This window comes from Elaeis guineensis, chromosome 4, assembly GCF_000442705.2.
Source record: "Elaeis guineensis isolate ETL-2024a chromosome 4, EG11, whole genome shotgun sequence".
NCBI classification, from domain to species: domain Eukaryota; kingdom Viridiplantae; phylum Streptophyta; class Magnoliopsida; order Arecales; family Arecaceae; genus Elaeis; species Elaeis guineensis.
The window spans coordinates 133494703-133515148 of record NC_025996.2 but is presented as its reverse complement, the minus strand read 5'-3'; the positions used below and the strand labels follow the sequence as shown (position 1 = coordinate 133515148).

Here is a 20446-nt window from a genome sequence, read left to right as displayed (position 1 = left end):
TTTTGGCTGTATTTAATGCTCAATTAATGATCTCCAACGGCTCTAAATCTATCCAGATCTCTCTCCACCATCATTTTGAAGTTATAAAAGGCACTTAAAGGAGGGAATAAACAAGATTTTTCAAGTATTCATTTCAGCCCTAAGCAAAGAGCCCTCTTGAAGTAAAAGAAGCTTTCATTTCAAGTTCACCAACCCCTTAAGAGCTCATTCAAGTCTTCAACCATCTTGAGAAAAATCAGAAAAGCTTCCTTCTTATTGTGTAAAGTACATTTAAAATTTTATTTGCTCATAAAGGAGCTAAATTTATATTTTCGTGTGATTAACTCACGTACTCTATTTTGTTTTGATCTTTAATTTTGGAAGGGTTCTAAAATTTGAAAAAATTGATTCGAACCTTGAATCAGATTGTATTGGGTTGGCTTGTACCCGAAAAATAAGTATTCTAGCTTGGGATAGCTAGAGTCGGAGATACCGACATTGTATTCTTGTTGAATACGGTTTAGTGAATTTGAATTCTCAAGTAGGAGCTTGGGAAGTGGATGTAGGTGCAAGGTTAGCACCGAACCACTATAAATCTTGTTTGTTTGTGTTGTGCTTAGTTGCTCTCTTTCTAAATTTTCTTATCTACTTGCATTCTTGCATCTAATTTCTACACCTTGCTTAAATCACTCTCTATATTTATCCTGCTCATTGTTATTTAATCCTCATAGTTCTAAATTAACGTTAAATTTTTTAAAAACCCAATTCATCCCCCCCCCCCTCTTGGGTTGCATAGCTGGGCAACAAGATCGAATTTGGCTCAATGGTTCAGACCCATTTCAATAGGTTAATCTAATCAATTCTAATCGATCAATTTGATGTCTAAGACAAGTATTTAGATGGTGATTATTTAATTGGTTCTGTTGTCTGACCTGATTAATTTTGATTGGTGTCTAAGGAAAGCAATGGGGGGATCCCCACGCATCTTAACTTACAAATTATCTACATATTCTTTTCGATAGACTAATATGGGCATTTCTTATTTCATTCTCATCTCTTTGGTTGTTGTGGCTTGCACCATATGGTTGGTGAGAGTGCAAGTGTGCCTACACTTTTTGTATTTGGAGACTTATTGGTTGATAATGGTAATAACGATTACTGATCTACAATGATAAATGCAAACTTCCTCACAATGGTGTCAATTGTCTCCACAAAGATAATTGGTATGGAGGGATGAGATTATGTGTTTACCAATAGGCACAAGAGAAGGACATGCTCTCTAATTCATTTTAATTTCCCTTTCAATTCTGATTTTGATCACGAACTAAATGCTTCTGAAGATTTGGCCATTCTGATTTCGATTCCAATCCATTCTGATTCCCATTCTAATTCTAATTCCAATTATGAACAAAACACCCTCATAGTGTAGTGGAACACCAAATTGAATGTAACCCTATAGTTCTCATTGGAATAGTATAATGGAGATAAAAGACAGTTATGGAGGCTGGTGTTGGTTCATTAGGCCACTATGCCTTTCCATCGAACAATATTACAAAATTAATTTATGAATCAAACCACAACATAACAATGGAGTGTAACAACTCAACAATGGTGTTGGTTGTGGAACCATTTCCAAACTTATATGTGTTGAAACACCACAACAGAATAGTGTCTATGCCTTCCTTCGCAATCAATTCTAAGAGAACCTTGGCAAGAAGGCATGCGTATTTTCTTTCGTGAGTGCTAGTATAACACCCTTTAAGCATCTCTATCATGCTCCTGATTGTTCTCAACTTTGCATATTTAGCTCAATTTGTTGGGCTCTTATTTGAAAAGGGGAATGCGATAAGTTGAGTTAGAGAACTATCTACTTATGTGTTTTCAAAATATATAATAGAATAGAAGGTTTATAGATGTTGTGATCCCATTGCTAAGAAGTTGCATCTTAATAAGTTTTTTGTGAAAAGATACCCCTCTTCTAACTTTCTAATGGGTTCGGACTGTATCTCTTATGCAAAAGAATGATTGATCTTTATTTCATGACATCAATAATTGGATTGTGCCTTGCATAGAATTTAAAGCACTCCAATCTCTATCTTGTAGCAGGCTGTATGGATCTCGAAGCAGATGTTGTGCGATCCAATAGTTGGTATTGCAAAAGATGAGGGATCATTCTTTTGCACAAAATATACAACCCAAACCACTTCCAAGCATACATTTTTTTTTTGGAAATTTTCTACAAGTTGACTCTTCTCTTGATGCCAAATTCATGCAATATCCATCTAAACATGCATCTTCTATCTCTAGGTTTGATCATGTCTTGAATTTGGTTGCTTGAATAGTGATCCTACACTTGTAGTCCCTAAGCGCCATTACCCCAGTTGTGTTACATATCCATCGATATGGACCTCGACGGCTACTATTGCAATAGGTCCACCACACTTTCTTAGTATGGGCCTCAAATCATCAAGAGGCCTCTTCAAGTCCTCAGTGACAATGCACTAAACTGAAGAATTGCAACCCTTTAAAAGGACAATGCGTGGGATCTTGCTGATTTGCCTTTGGAAAATCCATCATCAGGTGTAGATGGGTTTCTAAAATCAAAACTAGATCTTGTAGATCTATTGAGCGATACAATGCAAACTTAGTTGCTAGATATTTGTTCAACGATATGAGATGGACTATGAGGAAGTATTTGCTTTAGTTGCTCACTTGACTCTTACTAGGACACTTATGTTAGCAGCCTCAATTTTAATGTTTGGGATTACATAAGCTAGATGCTAACAATACTTTGCTTAATGGAGATATTAATGTACAAGTGTACATTACACCCCTCCAAGTTTGCCTCATCGAGCACACAATGTTTATTAGCTTTGTTGGGTTCTATATGCCCTCAAATAAGCATCCTTGTGCTTGGTTTGAAAAAAATTAGATCAAGTATGCTCCAACATTGTTTTTCTCAAAGTTCTCATGACACTTCATGTTTATTTGCTCTTTGACTCAGGGATTGGTCTTACTTTTTCTTAGTGTCGATGATATAGTTGTAAGAAGCAATGATCTAGATGGAATTTTTAATATCAAGCTTTAGTTAAGAAAAACATTTTGAAATTAAAAATCTTAGAGTTCATTATTTTCTTGGGATTGAAGTTGACTGTCAAGCTCAAGGTTTCTTGCTATCACAAGTATGCATCTAAACTACTTGTTCAAAGCTAGTTTGGTTGGCGGCAAACTATGATACTCATTTAGAGTTGGATGTCAATCTTCAACCAATTCATGGCAAGCCCATTCTTGATCTAACTCAATAATTAGCATTAATTATCTTATTACCACATGACTAGTTATGTTGCTCTTTTTATTTTTGTTTTTGTACTTTATGTCATGCAAGACATCAAAGGCATTTTGTTTTAAGGTTTCTGCACAATCTCCTCTTTCCTAAACTAGACACACATCCCTATTTTATCTGATTGGGCCGATGTTGCATATTTTTGCTTGGAAGTAATCTCCTATAAAAGTGAAAAAGAAAACTATGGTGGCTTATCCAAGTAAAGAAGCAGGATGTCTAGTACTTACCCCTACTACAACTAAAATTATTCGGCTTAATTTGCTGGATTCCTAAAGATATGGGCATTTATCTATTTTTTTTCCAACTTCGTTATTTTGTGAAAATAAAAATTTTATTGATATAGTACATAATCTATCTTTCATGAGCACACCAAGTACATTAAAACAAACTATCACTTTTCCAAAATCAAGACCACTGCTCCACTTTATGTCATTTATACATTAGATTGTAGATCTTCTCAATGAAATTCATTAGGTAGAGAGATTTTTTATATCTTGTTTCTAGAATTACCAATATCTCTTTAAGAAATATTTTGTAAAACCCCATCCCTTGGATCACGTGATTCCTTTGACCGTGTGATCCATTTGACCATGGGATGTTGTGGATCTTGTGAGAATGAGATCCAGTTGGATCTCACTTGTGTAAATATGGAAAATTCGCAAATGGAAGAAGAAAAATAAGTGAAATGGGTGTGCATGTAATTTCATAAAAAAGAGCACATAAATCAAAAAAATAAAAAAAATCCTTTTCTATCGTTTACCTTCACTAGCGGATCCTTCTCTCCTAATTCGGGAAAGTAACTCCTAGAATTGCCATCATATTGGCCCTTTGCTTTTTTTTCTCTCCTTCACAATTCATGGCCTCACCATTTTTTTTATTTGCCATCTTTCTCTTGAATTGTCACTACCACCACCCCAAGAGATTTCCTCCACCTCTCCTAACCTTTTCAAACCATCTCTACCCATGATCATCATTGTCAAACTTCTTCTGCATTAGGAACCAAGGATCTAATGAATTCAGTCACCTCTTCTATTTCTTGGTAAGCCGATCCTTTTCTTTTATTTATTTTTGTGATAACATCTAGACTATCTTTGATGTTGGATCAAATATGATCCCATTCTATTAGAGATCCCATTCTATTAGACATCCCTTCCATTAAACCACCTTACTTTTGACACCCTCGTCAGCCTCCCTACCGATGAGGCGGGTGATCTTTAACTTCTCCCACATCTGGTAAAGATTGTGATCTCTATCTTTTAGTTGTACTCATATATACCCGAAACCCTATTTTTGTATCTCTCTTTCATATGTCAACCACCCATCATAGTTTCTATCACCACCTTTGCGGTTGATGATCAGACTCCTCTATAGATGCATGGTGATAGATGCTCTGGGCTTCGCTTCTGTCTATCCTATGATAGAGCCTCGAATGTTAAAGTTGAGGCATTGGGATCACATACACCTTTTATTCTTATTAAATTTTCTCTTTTTTCTCTCTTAATGCTAATGCTATCATTAAACACCCACGATGATTACTGCCAATGAACCTTGATCTGGATCTAATAGATTAAGTCATGTCCCCAATTAGATTAGATCATTCTAAGGACTTTATTGACTTCTTTTCAGATCAGACATTTTATAGGCCCAAGTACTACTACCAAGCTAGTTTTTTTCACATTGGCTTTTGTCTCTAATTTGTATTATTAATTTTGTAGGTGAGCAGTCGTTCGAGCAAGAGATGGTCTAGCATGGAACTACTAGAATCTCTAATTTTGATAAATTATAAATACTCATCATTTAATTGATCTAAAATTAAGAAGAGATGGATACTTTGACTTTAGTCAATTCCATATTAAACATCCTAAATTATGATCATTAATAATATTGAGCTTTATTGAAAATTTTAGGTTTTACCTGCTTGGTGAGACATCCTTGCATTGACTTAGCAGTTGGGTTGGGTAAGAATTTTCCTTGCATATACTCGTGTTGGCTGAAAGTATGTGCTCATATATATATATATATATATATATATATATATATATATATATATATATATATATACATACATACATACATACATACATACATACATACATACATACATACATACATACACACATACATATATACATACATACATATATACATATAAGTATGTTTTATACTTTTGAATTGGCACATATGATGATATATATATATATATATATATATATATATATATATATATATATATATATATATATATATATATATATATACACACACACGTACATACATACATATATACATACATACACACATACATATATACATACATACATACATATATACATATAAGTATGTTTTGTACTTTTGAATTGGCACATATGATGATATGATTATGTTTTGATGGTATCATTGTTAATTAAATTAAATCTAACATGCGATAAAGATTAATTAAGAGAGTAGCAGACTAGCTACCTTGGTCATGGATAGCTAGCCATGGGCAGTAATATGGTATGTATAGCTAGCCACAGATAGGAATATGGCCTATAAATAACTCGCTAAGCAAAAAAATATACTATGTGAATAGCGAGCCATGGATGGGAACATGGCATGCGTAGCAAATCACGAGCAAGAATATGACCTAATTCACCAATCATATGTTTGTGTATGGCGTCGCTAGTCCCGTATCAAAAGATGATTAACATCTCGGGATTGTCATTGGACCCAACTTGAAATGATTGATAAGCATATTTTTGTGCATACTTGGCTTAATATATGATATGCATGTCATGATATTATGCTTGATAAATTTTAATATCTATATTTAATATTCTACACTTATTATTGAAATTTATGCTTGCATGGGATTTTCTTACTGAGGTCGTTAACTCATCATATTTTCTTATTTATTTTTTTCAGAGTCACGGGATGCATAGCAATTGTTAAGTTGGTTTGTTAGTGAATGATAGAGATGAATAAAAGCTTTCTAATACCATCGGATGAATAAATAAGAATTGTCCTTGAACCTTGAGTTATTTTAAGATGTTGAAGTTTAATTGATTTATTTTGGTTTGCTAAACATCAATGTGAATATAATTTTTCATCCTATAGGACTTTCATGTTCTCTAGAAATTTTCTATAGAATGTGTGGGTGTGTCATGCATCAACCTAACTGGAGGATCGGGGTGTGACATATTTAGTTTGAGAGGGGGTGATAGCCATGTATTACTAACATACCAATCCAACTGAGGAGAAGAAAATATTTTTCTCAACTCTCTAAAAGTCTGGATCTTCTTTTCTTTCATTAAGATGTCATAAATCATGATGTATTGAGTCTATTTATCCTAGAGGTGTCCATTTTTGCACACTTCAAGTCAAATTTCTCTTCTAGTTGAAAGAGAATATAAATTTTTTGAAATTGATATGATTTATAAAAATAATCATTAAAAACTAAAATTTTACAAGAGTTAGATCTGGACTTCTATATCGATGTTTCTTTAGCTGCTCTACCTGTTTCATCTTGAATTGCAAGATATACTAAGTCATGTTTCTCAAAAAAGAAGTTTTTGGTTTGATGGCATGTTTCAGGATGCAAATGATGAAATTTGGTTCTGATTGCTTCATATAGCACATCTTTTAGACCTCCATAGAGCTTGAAAAATCATCTGATTTAAAGAAAAAGTTAATCTTGATTGGGCAACGTATGCCAAGTTATGGCCTTCAAATCTTGCTTTTGGACCCTATGTGATCTTCTTATACTAGCCAAAGTGCTCCATATCCGGTCTTGTGATCCTTCTAGATCATCTGCCATGAATGCACATGCTTTATATGACTATGTACCATCTACACTTGTGAACCTCTAAATTTCTGTGGTTGATTGTATTGCCTTATATGGTTGCCCTTCTTGCCTTGCATGGTTGTCCCTAATTAGCATGTTTACCTTGTATACATATTAAATATTAGATGTATATGTTTAGCACAATTAGTTTATAATAAATACTCGATACACAGCTTTAGCATGCTTATTCTATAAATATGATATAGTTTTAATATATTTAGCTTTTAATACAAACTTGATGCATATCTAGCCTATTAAAAATGCTCGACGTGCAGTTCTCCAGAGTGTATATATATGAGTTTTGCTTAAGAAAATATATTCATCAAATTATCAACATATTCTTTTCCTTAGACTGAGATGGACATTTCTTATTTCATGCTCATCTCTTTGGCCGCCGTGGCTCGTACCATGGTTGGTGAGAATGCAAGCGTGCCTGCACTTTATGTGTTTGGAGACTCATTGGTTGATAGTGGTAATAACGATTACTGGTATACAACGATAAAGGCAAACTTCCCTCACAATGGCGTCGATTTTCCAGGCGGGACTCCGACGGGGAGGTGGAGTAATGGATACAATACCATAGATTTCTTGGGTACGTCTTACAACCATGAAATCTGTAAGCTTGATATTTACTTTTCAATAATTTGAATATGACAGTAGTTTCCATGGTTTCTTCATGATAACAAATTGCATGAGTATTCTTATGTTCTTCTATATAAAGATGTGAAGGTAATTTAATTGTTTCAGATCTTTTTAGAATTAAGACAGAATTAAATTAACTAATCCAAACCTTAAAATCTTTAATCTTGAATGGCTATTTGATTTTTTTCCTTTTTTTTTTTTTTGGTCAATAGCTGCGATGCTAGGATTTAAGTCGGCCCCCCCACCATTTCTTTCGCCAGTCAAGGATACATCTCAAGGAGCAAATTTTGCTTCCGGAGGTTCAGGAATTCTTGATACTACTGTAAGTCATCCTCCGATCCAATCTCAACCACTGAACTCAGCTAATTATTTATTTTGTTGTGTTATATACTCTTCTGCTGCCCTTATGTTTTTTCTTATTGCTTCATAATGTTGCAGGGGCCAACCACTATTCCCCTCCGCACTCAGATCAAATTCTTTCGATCAGTTGCTCAAAACCTCAGGCAACAAATGGGAAGTCAACAGGCCTCACTTCACCTCTCGAAGTCTCTATTCCTCATCAGCCCAGGAAGCAATGACATGGCCGCATATTACTCGGGCGCAATTGGCCCTCCAAATGAAAAAAGAAAGCAGCTCTACATCAATACTCTCATACGGAAATTGGAGAATCACTTAAAGGTTTCTCTCTCACTCTCCCCCAATATGTGTATGTGTACATATATACACACACATATGTAGATAGACAGATCAAAAATAGATAGATAGATAGCTAGATAGATACATGAGTGTGATTATGACAATTATGTCTGATATATGCATGGCAGCATTTGTACCACCTTGGAGCAAGAAAATTTTGGATACAAGGTCTCTATTGCATTGGATGTTCTCCATCTGCGAGAACCAAGACCCCCTCAGGGAGATGTTCAAAGGATGCGAATGATATGGCTAAACGGTTTAACGCAGCCGTCACACAACTACTGGACCACCTGAGTTCCACCTTGGTGGGGATGAAGTATTCCCATGCAAATGTCTTCAACATGATGTCTGCAGTGCTAGCAAATCCCAATGCATTTGGTAAGAATCTTCAACATTAAAATCTCTGCTGATCTAGCTATATATATGTAGTGGAATTATTATATGGCATTTAATGTAAATTTACTACCTTTGATCCAATAAAGCCGAATTGGTAACTACAGTTCTAGTCATGCTTGAGGACTATAACCATCTCATTACTTCTAAAACCAAGAACAGTAGAAACATATAGGATATTGATCAATTGTGATCATAACCACTTGCAGAACTATCTTTAGATATAGATTGTAGGTTCTATAAATATTTTATCTTTAGATATAGTCAGTTTCCTTAATGGAGTCATTACATTCCGAAGATGGGCTATATTTGATTATCGTAAGTAAAGCTGGTACAAGAAAGGGTCAGGAAAGGAAAGCACCTTCTAGGAGTGCACTGTAGATTAGTAAAATACAGGTAAGTGCAGCCATCTTCACATGCAAAAGCTCAAATGTAAGATGGCTTTATACGCAGAGTTGCCCATGGCAATCTCTTTCCATGGGTTTAGCAGTAACCTAAGAAGGTCCGTTTAGTAATTTACCAAGGCTCTCCGAACATTATTAATACATGAGATCTAAGCCATCTCAGTGGATGAAGTATATCTAGCCATCTGGATTCAGGTAGAATGCTGGGAATAATCGGAAAAGAGTGAGGGCTTATTTGAAAATTTTAGTAGGATTTGACTGGAGTTCTCATAGGAATCGGGCCTGTAAGCCTGCCCAGCCTATTTTGTTGTAAAAGCCCATCTTAGTGTTAGTCTAAGTCTCTTCTATGAGCCCAATGGACTGTAGGATAAAATAAAAGACCTGAGAAGGTCTTTTTCTTTTTTCATCCCACAAGATTTGAGTTGTGGAAGGATCGAATTGATATGAGGTTTACTTGAAAAAAAAAAAACTATGCAATCCATGATTTTATGGGAAATCCAACCCAATCCTACTGGATTCCCCAAGCTCCTGAGGTAATTTACAATCCTAGCCCCTGTAATAGGAACCTAGCAATCAAAATCTCGGTCAACACAGAAAAAAAACAAAAATAACTATAGTTTATGGAATTGATTTAAATATTTAATCACTAAAAATTAGTTTGAAATTCTGAAAATTTGATTAGAATATATCAGCTGACATTTAAGTATTTTTCTCATCTAATAAAGGAAAAATCTTCCTGTTAATATTTATTTTAGTTGATGCTCTTCATTGTTCAATGGTAAAAGCATCGAAAATTTCTGAAGATTGAATAGGCATAATGCTTGAAAAGAAAAGATAAAATATCTTAATCTCTCTTCATTGCTAACATATCTAAATCTATATTTGGTTTTTTTGGGGTGGTTTCAGGCATGAAGGAGGTCCGGAGTGCATGCTGTGGAGGAGGAATGGACAACGCGCAGCTTCACTGCACACCAACTGCTTATTTATGCCCTAACCGCAAGGAATACTTGTTCTGGGACTTTGTTCATCCCACACAGGCCATGTATAATCTGGTGGCATTGCAATCGTTCCATGGCTCACAAACCTTTGCCACACCCATAAATTTGATGCAATTGGCCCAAACTTAACTGTTTCTTGGTGTCGAGGCGTGTCGAGGCCTTCGAAGTCATGTACCTTGGTTTGTTACTAGTGGCATACGTACTAAATAATAAAACTTGAAATTCTAATGCGAAAAAGAAGAACTTGGTATTCAATTCTTCTTGCTCATCTCACTACAAATTATTGACTGATTGTTTTTCACCGTGTTATATTAACTGAAAAATAGACTGGTACTTAGAAAACTTCGCTGAATTTACCATTAACAACAAACACTAAGGCCTAATATCTGGTGAACTGGTACTCAAAAGTAATTTGAAATTAAGCATGCAGTCGCAAACTGGTTTACTTGAGATAGTTATCTACATGGCCTTACATCAAATAGTGAATCTTTTTCTTCAAAATAATAATTAAAGAAATAAGTGTTTGGAGAATGGTTGGTTTGGTTGTTGGCTTGGTTAGCCCAGGGAGCTGCACTGCTAACCAATACATGTGGTTCTTTTTTCTTTCTTTCTTTTTTTCTTTTTTTTTTTAGTTTTAGGTAGGAAGAAGATTCAACTCCCCCAAATAAGCTGCAGAGGAAAAGGATTGTACTTGATTCAGAGGAGAGCCCAGCTTGAGCTCTTGAAGAGCTCAGAGTGGCAAAAGATGGCATGGTCCTCATCAACGGGAGCCACAAGTAGAGAGGAGAGGCCTCGGTGTAGTGCCGAACTCTAAGCATAGCTTAGATTTGAGGAGATCGGCAGAGCCGATCTCAACAGGACTATAGTGATGGCCTCCGGCTCATCATCTATATCAATCAGCTCGGTGCTAGGAGATCCTGGAGTTGGAGCCCGCAATGGCAATAAAGCCACCACCTTCTGCTTCTTCTTCTTTGAAGAGGAGGATCCTTCAAGCCCCGACTCCAGCAATGGAGCCACCATCTTCTACTTCTTCTTCTTTGAAGAAGAGGCTCCTTCGCTGGACGAGCCCAACCTCTTCTTTAGGATAGACTGCAAGGACTCTAGAGTAAGTCTCATCATTGCAATACCGAGCATAAGAAGTCATACACTCAAAAGATTCAAAAACAAAAAATACAAAAATATAAATCAGAGAGATCGGCGACACCTTAAGGGTACACTAAACTTATGCTAGTGTCATAAAGAGTCTGCTCAATCAGGAGCTCCTTCAGTAGTGGTACCTCAACGTCACACACCAAGTGATAGTTCTCTTTATCCTTAGAGTGTGGCTCGATTCTCTTATTCAGAGAAACTTGAGGATGACTCCAAATAGAACTAAAGTCCCATGGGAGGTCAGAATAAATTAAAAAAAATGACTTTTTCGATCATGGATTAAAGAAAGCAACCCTTTAATAAACTAACAGTCTCCTCGAGGAGAGAAGTACCACCAGCTCTTATTGTTGGGGTGTCTCTTCAAAGTAAAGAGGGCTCGAAAAGAGCATCTTGGCTCAATATGAAGAAGATCACATAGCAAATTGAAGACAATAATCACTTGAAACCGCATGGACTAACCTGAGCTAGAACAATTTGGTAGAAGTCAAAAATGTTGGCAAAGAAAGGGAAAGAGAAAATGAAATCCGGTTCGAAGGGACTCCTCATAAATCCCCAGGTGCCCCTCAGGGGGATTTGTAACTCGACCAAACCAATCAGGAAGCTCCAGCTAAAACCGATCTGGAATATAGAACTGAGCCTAAATCTTTTCTAGATCAGACTCAGTAAGGATAGATCTTTCACGAGTTAGTCCATGCTCAAGACTACCTAAGCAATTAGATCCAAGAGACTTAGATCGAGCTAGAGAGCCCACAGCAATAATGGCCCCACGTGCCACTTTGGATTTGACTCTAGGAGGAGATGACCAAGGACCTCAGCTGGCCCGAGGACTTTCACCCCACGTCTCACTATTATTAGAAGCTATAGAAGATCAAAAGAAGGTAGAAAATCAAAGGACAAATGCAAGAAAAAATAACTAATAGTGAAGGAAAATAAATAAAAGAAATTCAAGAGAAGGAAACTCAAAAAGCAGAGAAAAGACACAAGAAAACAAGACAAAAAGAAAGAAGAAACCAATCGAAAGCCATGCAACAACTTGAACTTGGTCATTGGTGGTAGCACAAATAGATAGTGGGAGGATTCTTCCGATAGCTATAGGCTCTCATTGATGGCAATTGGCTCCCCATTTATACTACCACCAATGGTTCAAATCGAAGCGACAATTCGGCATGCCAACTAGGGATTTTGACATATGTCAGTCATATAATCAACATAGTGATCTGTAGTAATTGTAGAAGCATAAGCTATAGCATGTATCAACCAATCAAAAGCCATATCGATATCCAATGGATCCCCAAATCAAAAGTTTCTAATTATTTTGGGGTGTCACCTTGACTCACACACCCTCATGATCATGGTGCCTCAACTGAAGAGTCATCATAAATTTTGAGGTCTGAAACCTTTTACACAATTGGCAAAAGTATGGAAGCATGGTCTCAACTTAAAGATCTGTCTCCTTGGGAGCTTCTGATGTGCAAAAATAGCTCTTCTATCTAACTAGCTACTCCCTTCGCTCGAGATTGACAAGCCACCTCAGACTCGAGGGGACGAGAGGCACCACGAGTGTTGTGGGAGTAAGCCAATTTCTAGACTAGAAAAGCTCAGTCACTCGATGAGGAGGCGATCCATAAATAGCCAGCAACTGCTCTAACCAAACAAGAACACAGAGATCAAGAAAATCTAGAATAATTGCGATTCAAGCAGAAATACTCTCTTGGATGACAACAGATCTCCAGATTAGATACTAGCCAACCATAGGATCACCAACTAGAAGGGTTGACTGACTTTGGATTTAGCCGAGGTCCTGCCTTGACTGTACTAACAAGGTCACTAGACCCTCCCCATCCTACCCATGATGCGTTCTGGATCCTCAAGAATTAATTGCAGAGGGCGACATCATGAATAGCCCCTCACTTCCTTTGCATAGCGATCCAAATTTGCCCAAACAAGGCACAATGCCGCATCAAAGAACTGGCTTGATCAATAATACTCAACTAACCATCCTTGAAAGGTGATGATAACTAATTTGCTTAGTGAACAACCAAAGCCAATTGCCTATCCATAGATCTCGAAGGATGTTTCCTCTAATCACATAAACATGAGGTTAAATGCCACACTTAATCCTCACAGATAACATGCATAACTCTCGTTGTGCTTGACGCATGTAATGGGTGCCCCACTATCTTGAAGGGACATAGATTTTTTGAAACTATTACCAAGCTCAATGGTGATGGACAACTACACTCTCTATATAAAGGGAGGTAAAGAGGATCCTTAAGTAAGTAACTTTATCCATAAAACAGAGCCTAGAACTTTATTATTCTTTCACTCTCTACTTTATTATTTACTAAAAGCTCTGACTAACTTAAGCATCAGAGAATCTTCTATCGAAAAATCTCTAGTAAGTAGATTTCTTTGTAGGTATCTTGAAGGAGCATCTCTAGTCTAACGTTGGTAGGAGATCAACCTCCACCTTGGTAGAAGACAAAGCCCAACCATAGACATGAGACTCTCGGCAATAGAGGTCATCCTACTTTTTCCTCTCCCTCTCTATTCTTTTCCATGGACCGCATTACTGACCCTCCTCCTCCTTTTCTCTCTCTCTCCCCCCTCCCAAGGTGGAAGCCACCATGGCCTTTGTGGTGATCGATAATTGGCGGTCACCCCTCTTCCCCACTCCCATCTCTCTCGTAAGCATGGCCCAATACCCATCGAGGCCCATTTTTTTTCCAAATTGTTTTCCTATCTGACCCACAATCTAGAAGGGCTTTGCTTAAAACCCTAAAATTTGTATCTGACTATAGAGGGTTCCTTAATTTTGTCTAAACATAGCTCTAGCTTTTAGCTATGCATATATAGTTGTAGACAACCAAACCTGGACAAATTTTGTCTAAACTAATGATTTTCTGATTAGATTAATCTAATATTGATTCAGATTTTGAATGCCAGATGGCTTAAGCGATCCTTATAATTTGGTAATTAATTGATAGCTTTGGCCTAATCATGATTGAAGGTGCCAAGATCGAGTGATCAGGATCGAGTCTAGCCTTCATCAGGATTTAGACAGTTTGGGGAATGTAGAAGAATATCACTCTCCATTGTGTAGCACATTATCTATTAAAAAATAAAATTTAATCATGATTTTAATATCAAGTACAATAATGTATATTTCTTACACATATATGTTTAGTGTATATACTTTCATGCATGTACCTATATACGTATTGTAGCATTTAGACTACATATATGGGTTGGCTTGATCAAGTTGGGCCAGAATGCAAGTAGATTTGGCCCAAGATTGCTTGGCCCATTGAACCTAAGATGACCCATCACAACTATTTTTCAAAGCAGCCATTTTGACGAATTTGGGCCTAGTCCCTCTAAAAACTAGTTAGTGCAAACCTAACTTATGCCTATCCATTATCACAATTGTAGTGCTCATGCTTTTAGTTATTATTATCAAATAAATCAATTTCCACATGAATGCTAAATATGATGTGCATTTAGATAACGTCCTGTATACTATTATAAAATTAGCTATACTGAATCCTCCTTTTTTTTGTATTAGAGGCAAGAGAGGAGAGAGTAAATAATAAAGTACAATCTATTTAGGAATCAATCTATATGCAAGTCAAATTAGAAAAAGGGACAAAGTCCAGTATATTTAGGAGTTTTATTAAGGGAAAGAAAGTCAGAGAGAGAGCATGTGGTCATTAAGATGGGTGAGAAAGTAGGATAATTAACATAATTTTAAGAAAAATAAATTGGTATTTTCACTACAAAACATGATTGACTGAATCAGAAAAGAATATCTTCTGATTTTGAAACTATTATTTTATGTATAATATTGATCTATAAGCATGCTTATGATAGATAATTAGCAGATACCTAGTGTCTTATCCATCATATCTTTTTTCGAAAAACTTTATCTTAGTCTAAATAGGCCACAACCATCTATGCTCCTTTCTCTCCTAACTTTCTTGTTGGATTCTTGCTAACTTCTACAAACATCTTTAGACATCTTTTTATGAACTATTTTGCTTCAATGATGACAAAATACAGAGTTAAGTCCTTGGAAATACTCCAATTAGGATAATCCTATATTTCTATAAAAAAAGGATAATCTACATCAGAAACCCACAACCATTTTTAGTATGATATATCTCCCCATCTTGATCAACCCTTTCGTGCTTAAAGCTGTCAAAATGGGCTTGGCCCACAGGACTGGCCCGGCCCAACTCTATAAATAGGGTGGGCTGGGCTGGGCTACCATATGAATAGCTCAAATAACAATCGGGCCTGTTTGGCCTGCCTCACATCAGCCCAAGGGCTAATATGGATTGGACTGGGCTAGCCCAGGTGGGCCATAAAAATTTTAAACAAAAATCTTAAAAAAAAAATCCTATTAGTTTTCTAATCCTTTGGAGGCTGGGACCCTATTAGTTTTTCAAACCTAAGACTCACTACCCCACGTCATCGGCCGTCGCCGTAGAGCAGCAGGATGACTACCTCCATCGATTCCTCCTCATCTTCGATGTTGGTGCCACCATCTCCGACCTTTGAGTCTGATCATGAATCAAGATACGCTAGCCCCCTCCTCCCTTCTATTGATGGATGCCCCTCCATCCAACCTCCAGACGATCCCCCTCCTCCTTCGGGCCCCTCCTCCTTCGGGCCCCTCCTCCATTCCATCGATGGACGCTCCTCCGTCTAACCTCCGGACGATCCCCCTCCTCTTTTGGGCCCCTCCTCACTTTTGCCAATGGACGCCCCTCCATCCAACCTCCTGATGATCTCCCTCCTCCTCCGAACCTTTCCTCTCTTTCGTCGATGGATGCCTCTCCAGTCAATCTCCAGGCGATCTCCCTCCTCCTCCTCGTCATCGGTGCTGCCACCTTCGAGTCAAATCCAACCGCGGCTCCTTCTTCTTAGGCTCTCTCGATCTCTCCCCTCTCTGAGTCGAATCTGTACCGCTTCTGACCTCCCTTCAGGTTCTCTCGATCTCTCTCCACTCTCCAAGCTCGACCACTCGAGGCTCTCCCCCTTTCAGGCTCTCTGTCTCTCTCGATCTCTCTCCATCTCGCTTCAGGCTCCAGACCAGAGTTCAGGCCCTCTCTCTCTCTCGGGCTCACTCTGTATGATCCGCTCCAGCTCTCTCTTCGACTCTCCCTCTCGGTTCTCGGGCTTTACAATTTACTCTTCGTTGTCTTTGATGTTAAATTAATATTAAATTATTAATTAAATAACTATTTTAGTCATGATAGATTGAATCAATGATACTATCTTTTTGTTTATTATATTTTATAATTGTTATGTAGAATTTTTGAAAAATCATGGAATCTCAGTCGTCAGAAATTTCATTCGAAACTGAAATTAAATCTAATATTTCTGGATCAATGAATGAGAAACAGAAAATAGAAATATCAGATGTTTGAAATTTTTTCACAAAAATTGGTAAAACAAAAGATGGAATTGAAAGAGCAACATATAATGGTTGCAAGCATGAGTATAAAATTGGTCCTAAACCTAATGGTTCAAATTATGAAACTTCATATTTGCATCATCATTTGCAAAGTTGTAAAATAGTTGAATATCATAATATGGAAGAAATGATCATTGATCAAGTAGAAAAAATAAGGTCTAAAAAAATAGATCAAATGATTTCTTATGAAATGCTTGCAGAAGCTATCATTAAACATGACTTGCCTTATAATTTTGTTGAATATGATAAGATTAGAGCTTGGGCAAAGTATATAAGTCTAGATGTGATGATAAATTCTAGCAATACTGCTATGACTGATGTTCAAAAAAATTATTTGAGAGAGAAAGAAAAGCTTAAACAAGCTATGGCTAAGATTTCTAATAGAATGTGTTTGACTTCTCATGTATGGACAGCATGCACTACTGAGGGTTATATTTGTTTAACTGCTCATTTTGTTGATAAAAATTAGAAACTAAACAGTAAAATTCTCAATTTTGCTCGCATGGAACCTCCCCACACTGGAGTTGAATTGGCTTTAACTATATTTAATTGCTTGAAAAAATGGGTTACAAAGAAATTTTTTTTTTCTATTATCTTAGATAATGCTTCATCTAAGACAATATGGTAGATATTTTGAAAGGTCATCTTCATTTGCAAAATAGCTTATTGTGTAATGGAGAATTTATTGATGTGTATTGCTCTACTCACATATTGAATCTTATTATTCAAAAAAGCTTGAAGGTGGCTAGTAAATCCCTGTATAAAATTAGAGAGAGTGTCAAATATGTGAGGGGATCAAATGGGAGGATGAAAAAATTTCAAAAATATGTTAAGCAAATAGGTCTTGACGTAGGAATTAGTTTAAGATTAGATATATCAATCAGATAGAATCCAATATATTTGATGCTTGATAGTGCACTCAAATATGAAAAGACTTTTGCTAGTCTCTAATTGGTTGATAGAAATTTCAAATATTGTCCAACAGATGATGAATGGAGGAGAGGAGAGAAAATATATAAATTCTTGAAACTATTTCATGAGACTACTAATAAGATCTTTGACTCATCTTATCCGACCTCCAACTTATATTTTTTGTAAGTTTAAAAAATTGAATATATGTTAAATGATAATTTGTATTGTGAAGATGAGATTATCAAGGACATGACTCAAAGAATGAAAGAAAAATTTGACAAATATTGGAAGGAGTATAGTGTAGTGCTTATATTTGGAGCTATTCTTGACCCACGCATGAAGCTTGAATTTTTAGAATTTTATTATTTAAAGATTGATCCTTCTATTGCCGAAGAGAAAAAAGATTTTATGAAGATAAAATTATACAAGCTCTATAAATAATATGCAAGCAAGTCTAGTGCATTATCATGTGTAAGTACAAGTGATTCTCAATCTAATATTTTGCCTAGGCCAAGTGGAGAAGCTAAAACTAAGGATACAAAAATTTTTAGTGTAAGTTTTGAACATTCTTTAAAATTATTGTTTTGAAATTTTAATTCTTTTTCAGCTATATGTTATTTGATATCTGATATCTCATCTGTTTTTTTTTTATTGTGAATGTGTTTAAAATTTTTTAGAAGTTCAAGAAATATAAGAGTGCAACTAAATCTAATGATGGCAAATCTGAATTGGATTTTTATTTGAAAGAGCGAACATTTGATTGTGACTGCTTTAATAATTTGGATGTACTCAAGTATTGGAGGGATACTATACAACATCCTAATTTTTCAGTTATGGCACGTGATGTGCTAAACATTTCAATTACTACAGTAGCATCTGAATCTGTCTTTAGGATTGAAGGTCATATTCTGAACAAGTATAGAAGCTCTCTTCTTCCTGAAAATATCCAAACTTTTATTTGTATGCGAAATTGATTGCATGGCTTTACTCCAAATGGTATTTTTTTTTTATGTTCTTTGGATTTATTTTAATGTATTGACTAATGATTGATTTTTATTTTTTAATGGGATTGATTGTCTAATTCTTTTATTATTATGAATTTTAGATGAAGAGGATAGCTTTGAGACAAGTGTATCAAAAGTAGATTCAAATATTGTGCAGCTTGAGGAAGAGGCCAATGAAGATAGTGAAATATGATTTATTGTGGCATTAAATTTTAGTATTTTACATGATTTAGTGTGATGAATTACTGAATTAGTGATGTTTGAAACTTTTAATTTCTACTTTATTAATATTTTAGTTGAATTTTTGAATTTTAAATATTTGAATTGATGATATTTCAACTTTCAATTGAGGATATATTGATTTTTTTATCAGATTATTGGTTTTTACTTTGAATTACAAGCAGATAAAATACTCAACATATGTTGGTTTTTATTTGATAGTGTTATCAATGCATAGACTATGTTAGTTGGTTTTTTGCTTCAAGTAGGCCATGAAAAATAAATCAAACTAGGAAATATCAGTATTCAGAAATATTATATAACAAAAGAAGAAAAGACAGAGAGTCATCAATAATCAAGGGCAATTAGCTTTCTTGTCACTTGAATATACAACTTTCATTTTTTTTTCATAGAACAATAGGACAATCTTTATTTAACTAAAATTCTACAAGCAATTCACGCATCAAAGATCAGGAGCAGTCAAGTTTTGAACATTCTTTTTTTTTTACTCTTTACTCTTTAGTCATTTGAGGTTCAAGGCCCATGGGCTGGTCCGACCCGACCCATGGCCCTTAAAGGGCTGGGCTGGGCCAGCTATATTGTGTCCCATTTTTTGATTGGGCCGGACTCAAATTTTAGGTCCTTATGGACTGGGCTGGGCCAGATTGAACTAGCCCATTTTGACAGTACTATTCAAGCTTAATTTCATAAAGGCTTTAATGTTATTAGTTCAAGTGTTAAATATGTCAAAATAGATTCTTTGTTTTGAAGGAGAATGGGATGTGCTTCACCCCACTTTATGTCAAAGTAGATCTAAAACAACTTTGCTCGTATCTTGTTTGATTATGTTTGACTAGCTAGACCAAGAAAGTTTGATTAGGCCCAAATGTTAGCCACTCGTTCTTCTTTTACTCTATATCTGCGTTATTTCGGTCTAACTTCAGTTTTCTAGATACGTTTTCTAGTAGGAAAAAAAAGGTTATGTGAGTACATAAAACTTTGACTTCTACACTCATCCAATTCTGTGACCATGAACGGACCGTTTATTCAATTGGACCACTGAAGCCTACATTACAACAAACCCTTTGATTAATTTGTGCTTGTTAAAACTCAATCCTAACCACTCATAACTCTTGATCTATAGAAACTATTTTAAGCTAATCAGTTTGGTGATTTCTTGTCATGCAAAAACTATGACCAGAAACCCTCCAAGACAGTCAATGCAGCCCTATTCTCTCGACCTGTACGTTTTTTTAGCTGTACCCTTGACCATTAATGAACCTTTGCAAGTAACCCTAGCCATGTTCTATCGGTTTTAGGTTTTCAAGTCATAGGTCCTTATAGAGAAGGGGGCAAAAAAAAAAAAAAAAAAAAGAAGATAACAATGGCAACTCGATGACCCATT

At 35.9% G+C, this 20446-nt stretch overlaps 1 protein-coding gene and 1 long non-coding RNA gene across 3 annotated transcripts in view; one reads left to right on the top strand and one right to left on the bottom strand.

Moving 5' to 3' along the window:
- Window positions 1-4186: 4186 nt before the first annotated feature.
- LOC105042621 (GDSL esterase/lipase At5g55050) lies at window positions 4187-10510 on the top strand. The gene is made up of 6 exons (XM_019849876.3): window positions 4187-4361; window positions 7497-7737; window positions 8000-8109; window positions 8226-8465; window positions 8612-8861; window positions 10187-10510. Exons 2-6 carry the CDS (start codon window positions 7503-7505, stop codon window positions 10405-10407), a joined length of 1056 nt encoding a protein of 351 aa, XP_019705435.1. The 5' UTR covers window positions 4187-4361; window positions 7497-7502; the 3' UTR covers window positions 10408-10510.
- The window catches only part of LOC140857022 (uncharacterized), a 190797-nt gene continuing 179051 nt past the window's right edge, over window positions 8701-20446 (bottom strand). Inside the window, exon 4 of one of the 2 annotated variants that reach the window (XR_012140502.1) lies at window positions 8701-8839. This is a non-coding gene — a long non-coding RNA (uncharacterized lncRNA). The remainder of the gene's footprint in view (window positions 8840-20446) is intronic. The other variant, XR_012140503.1, reaches the window with a different exon arrangement.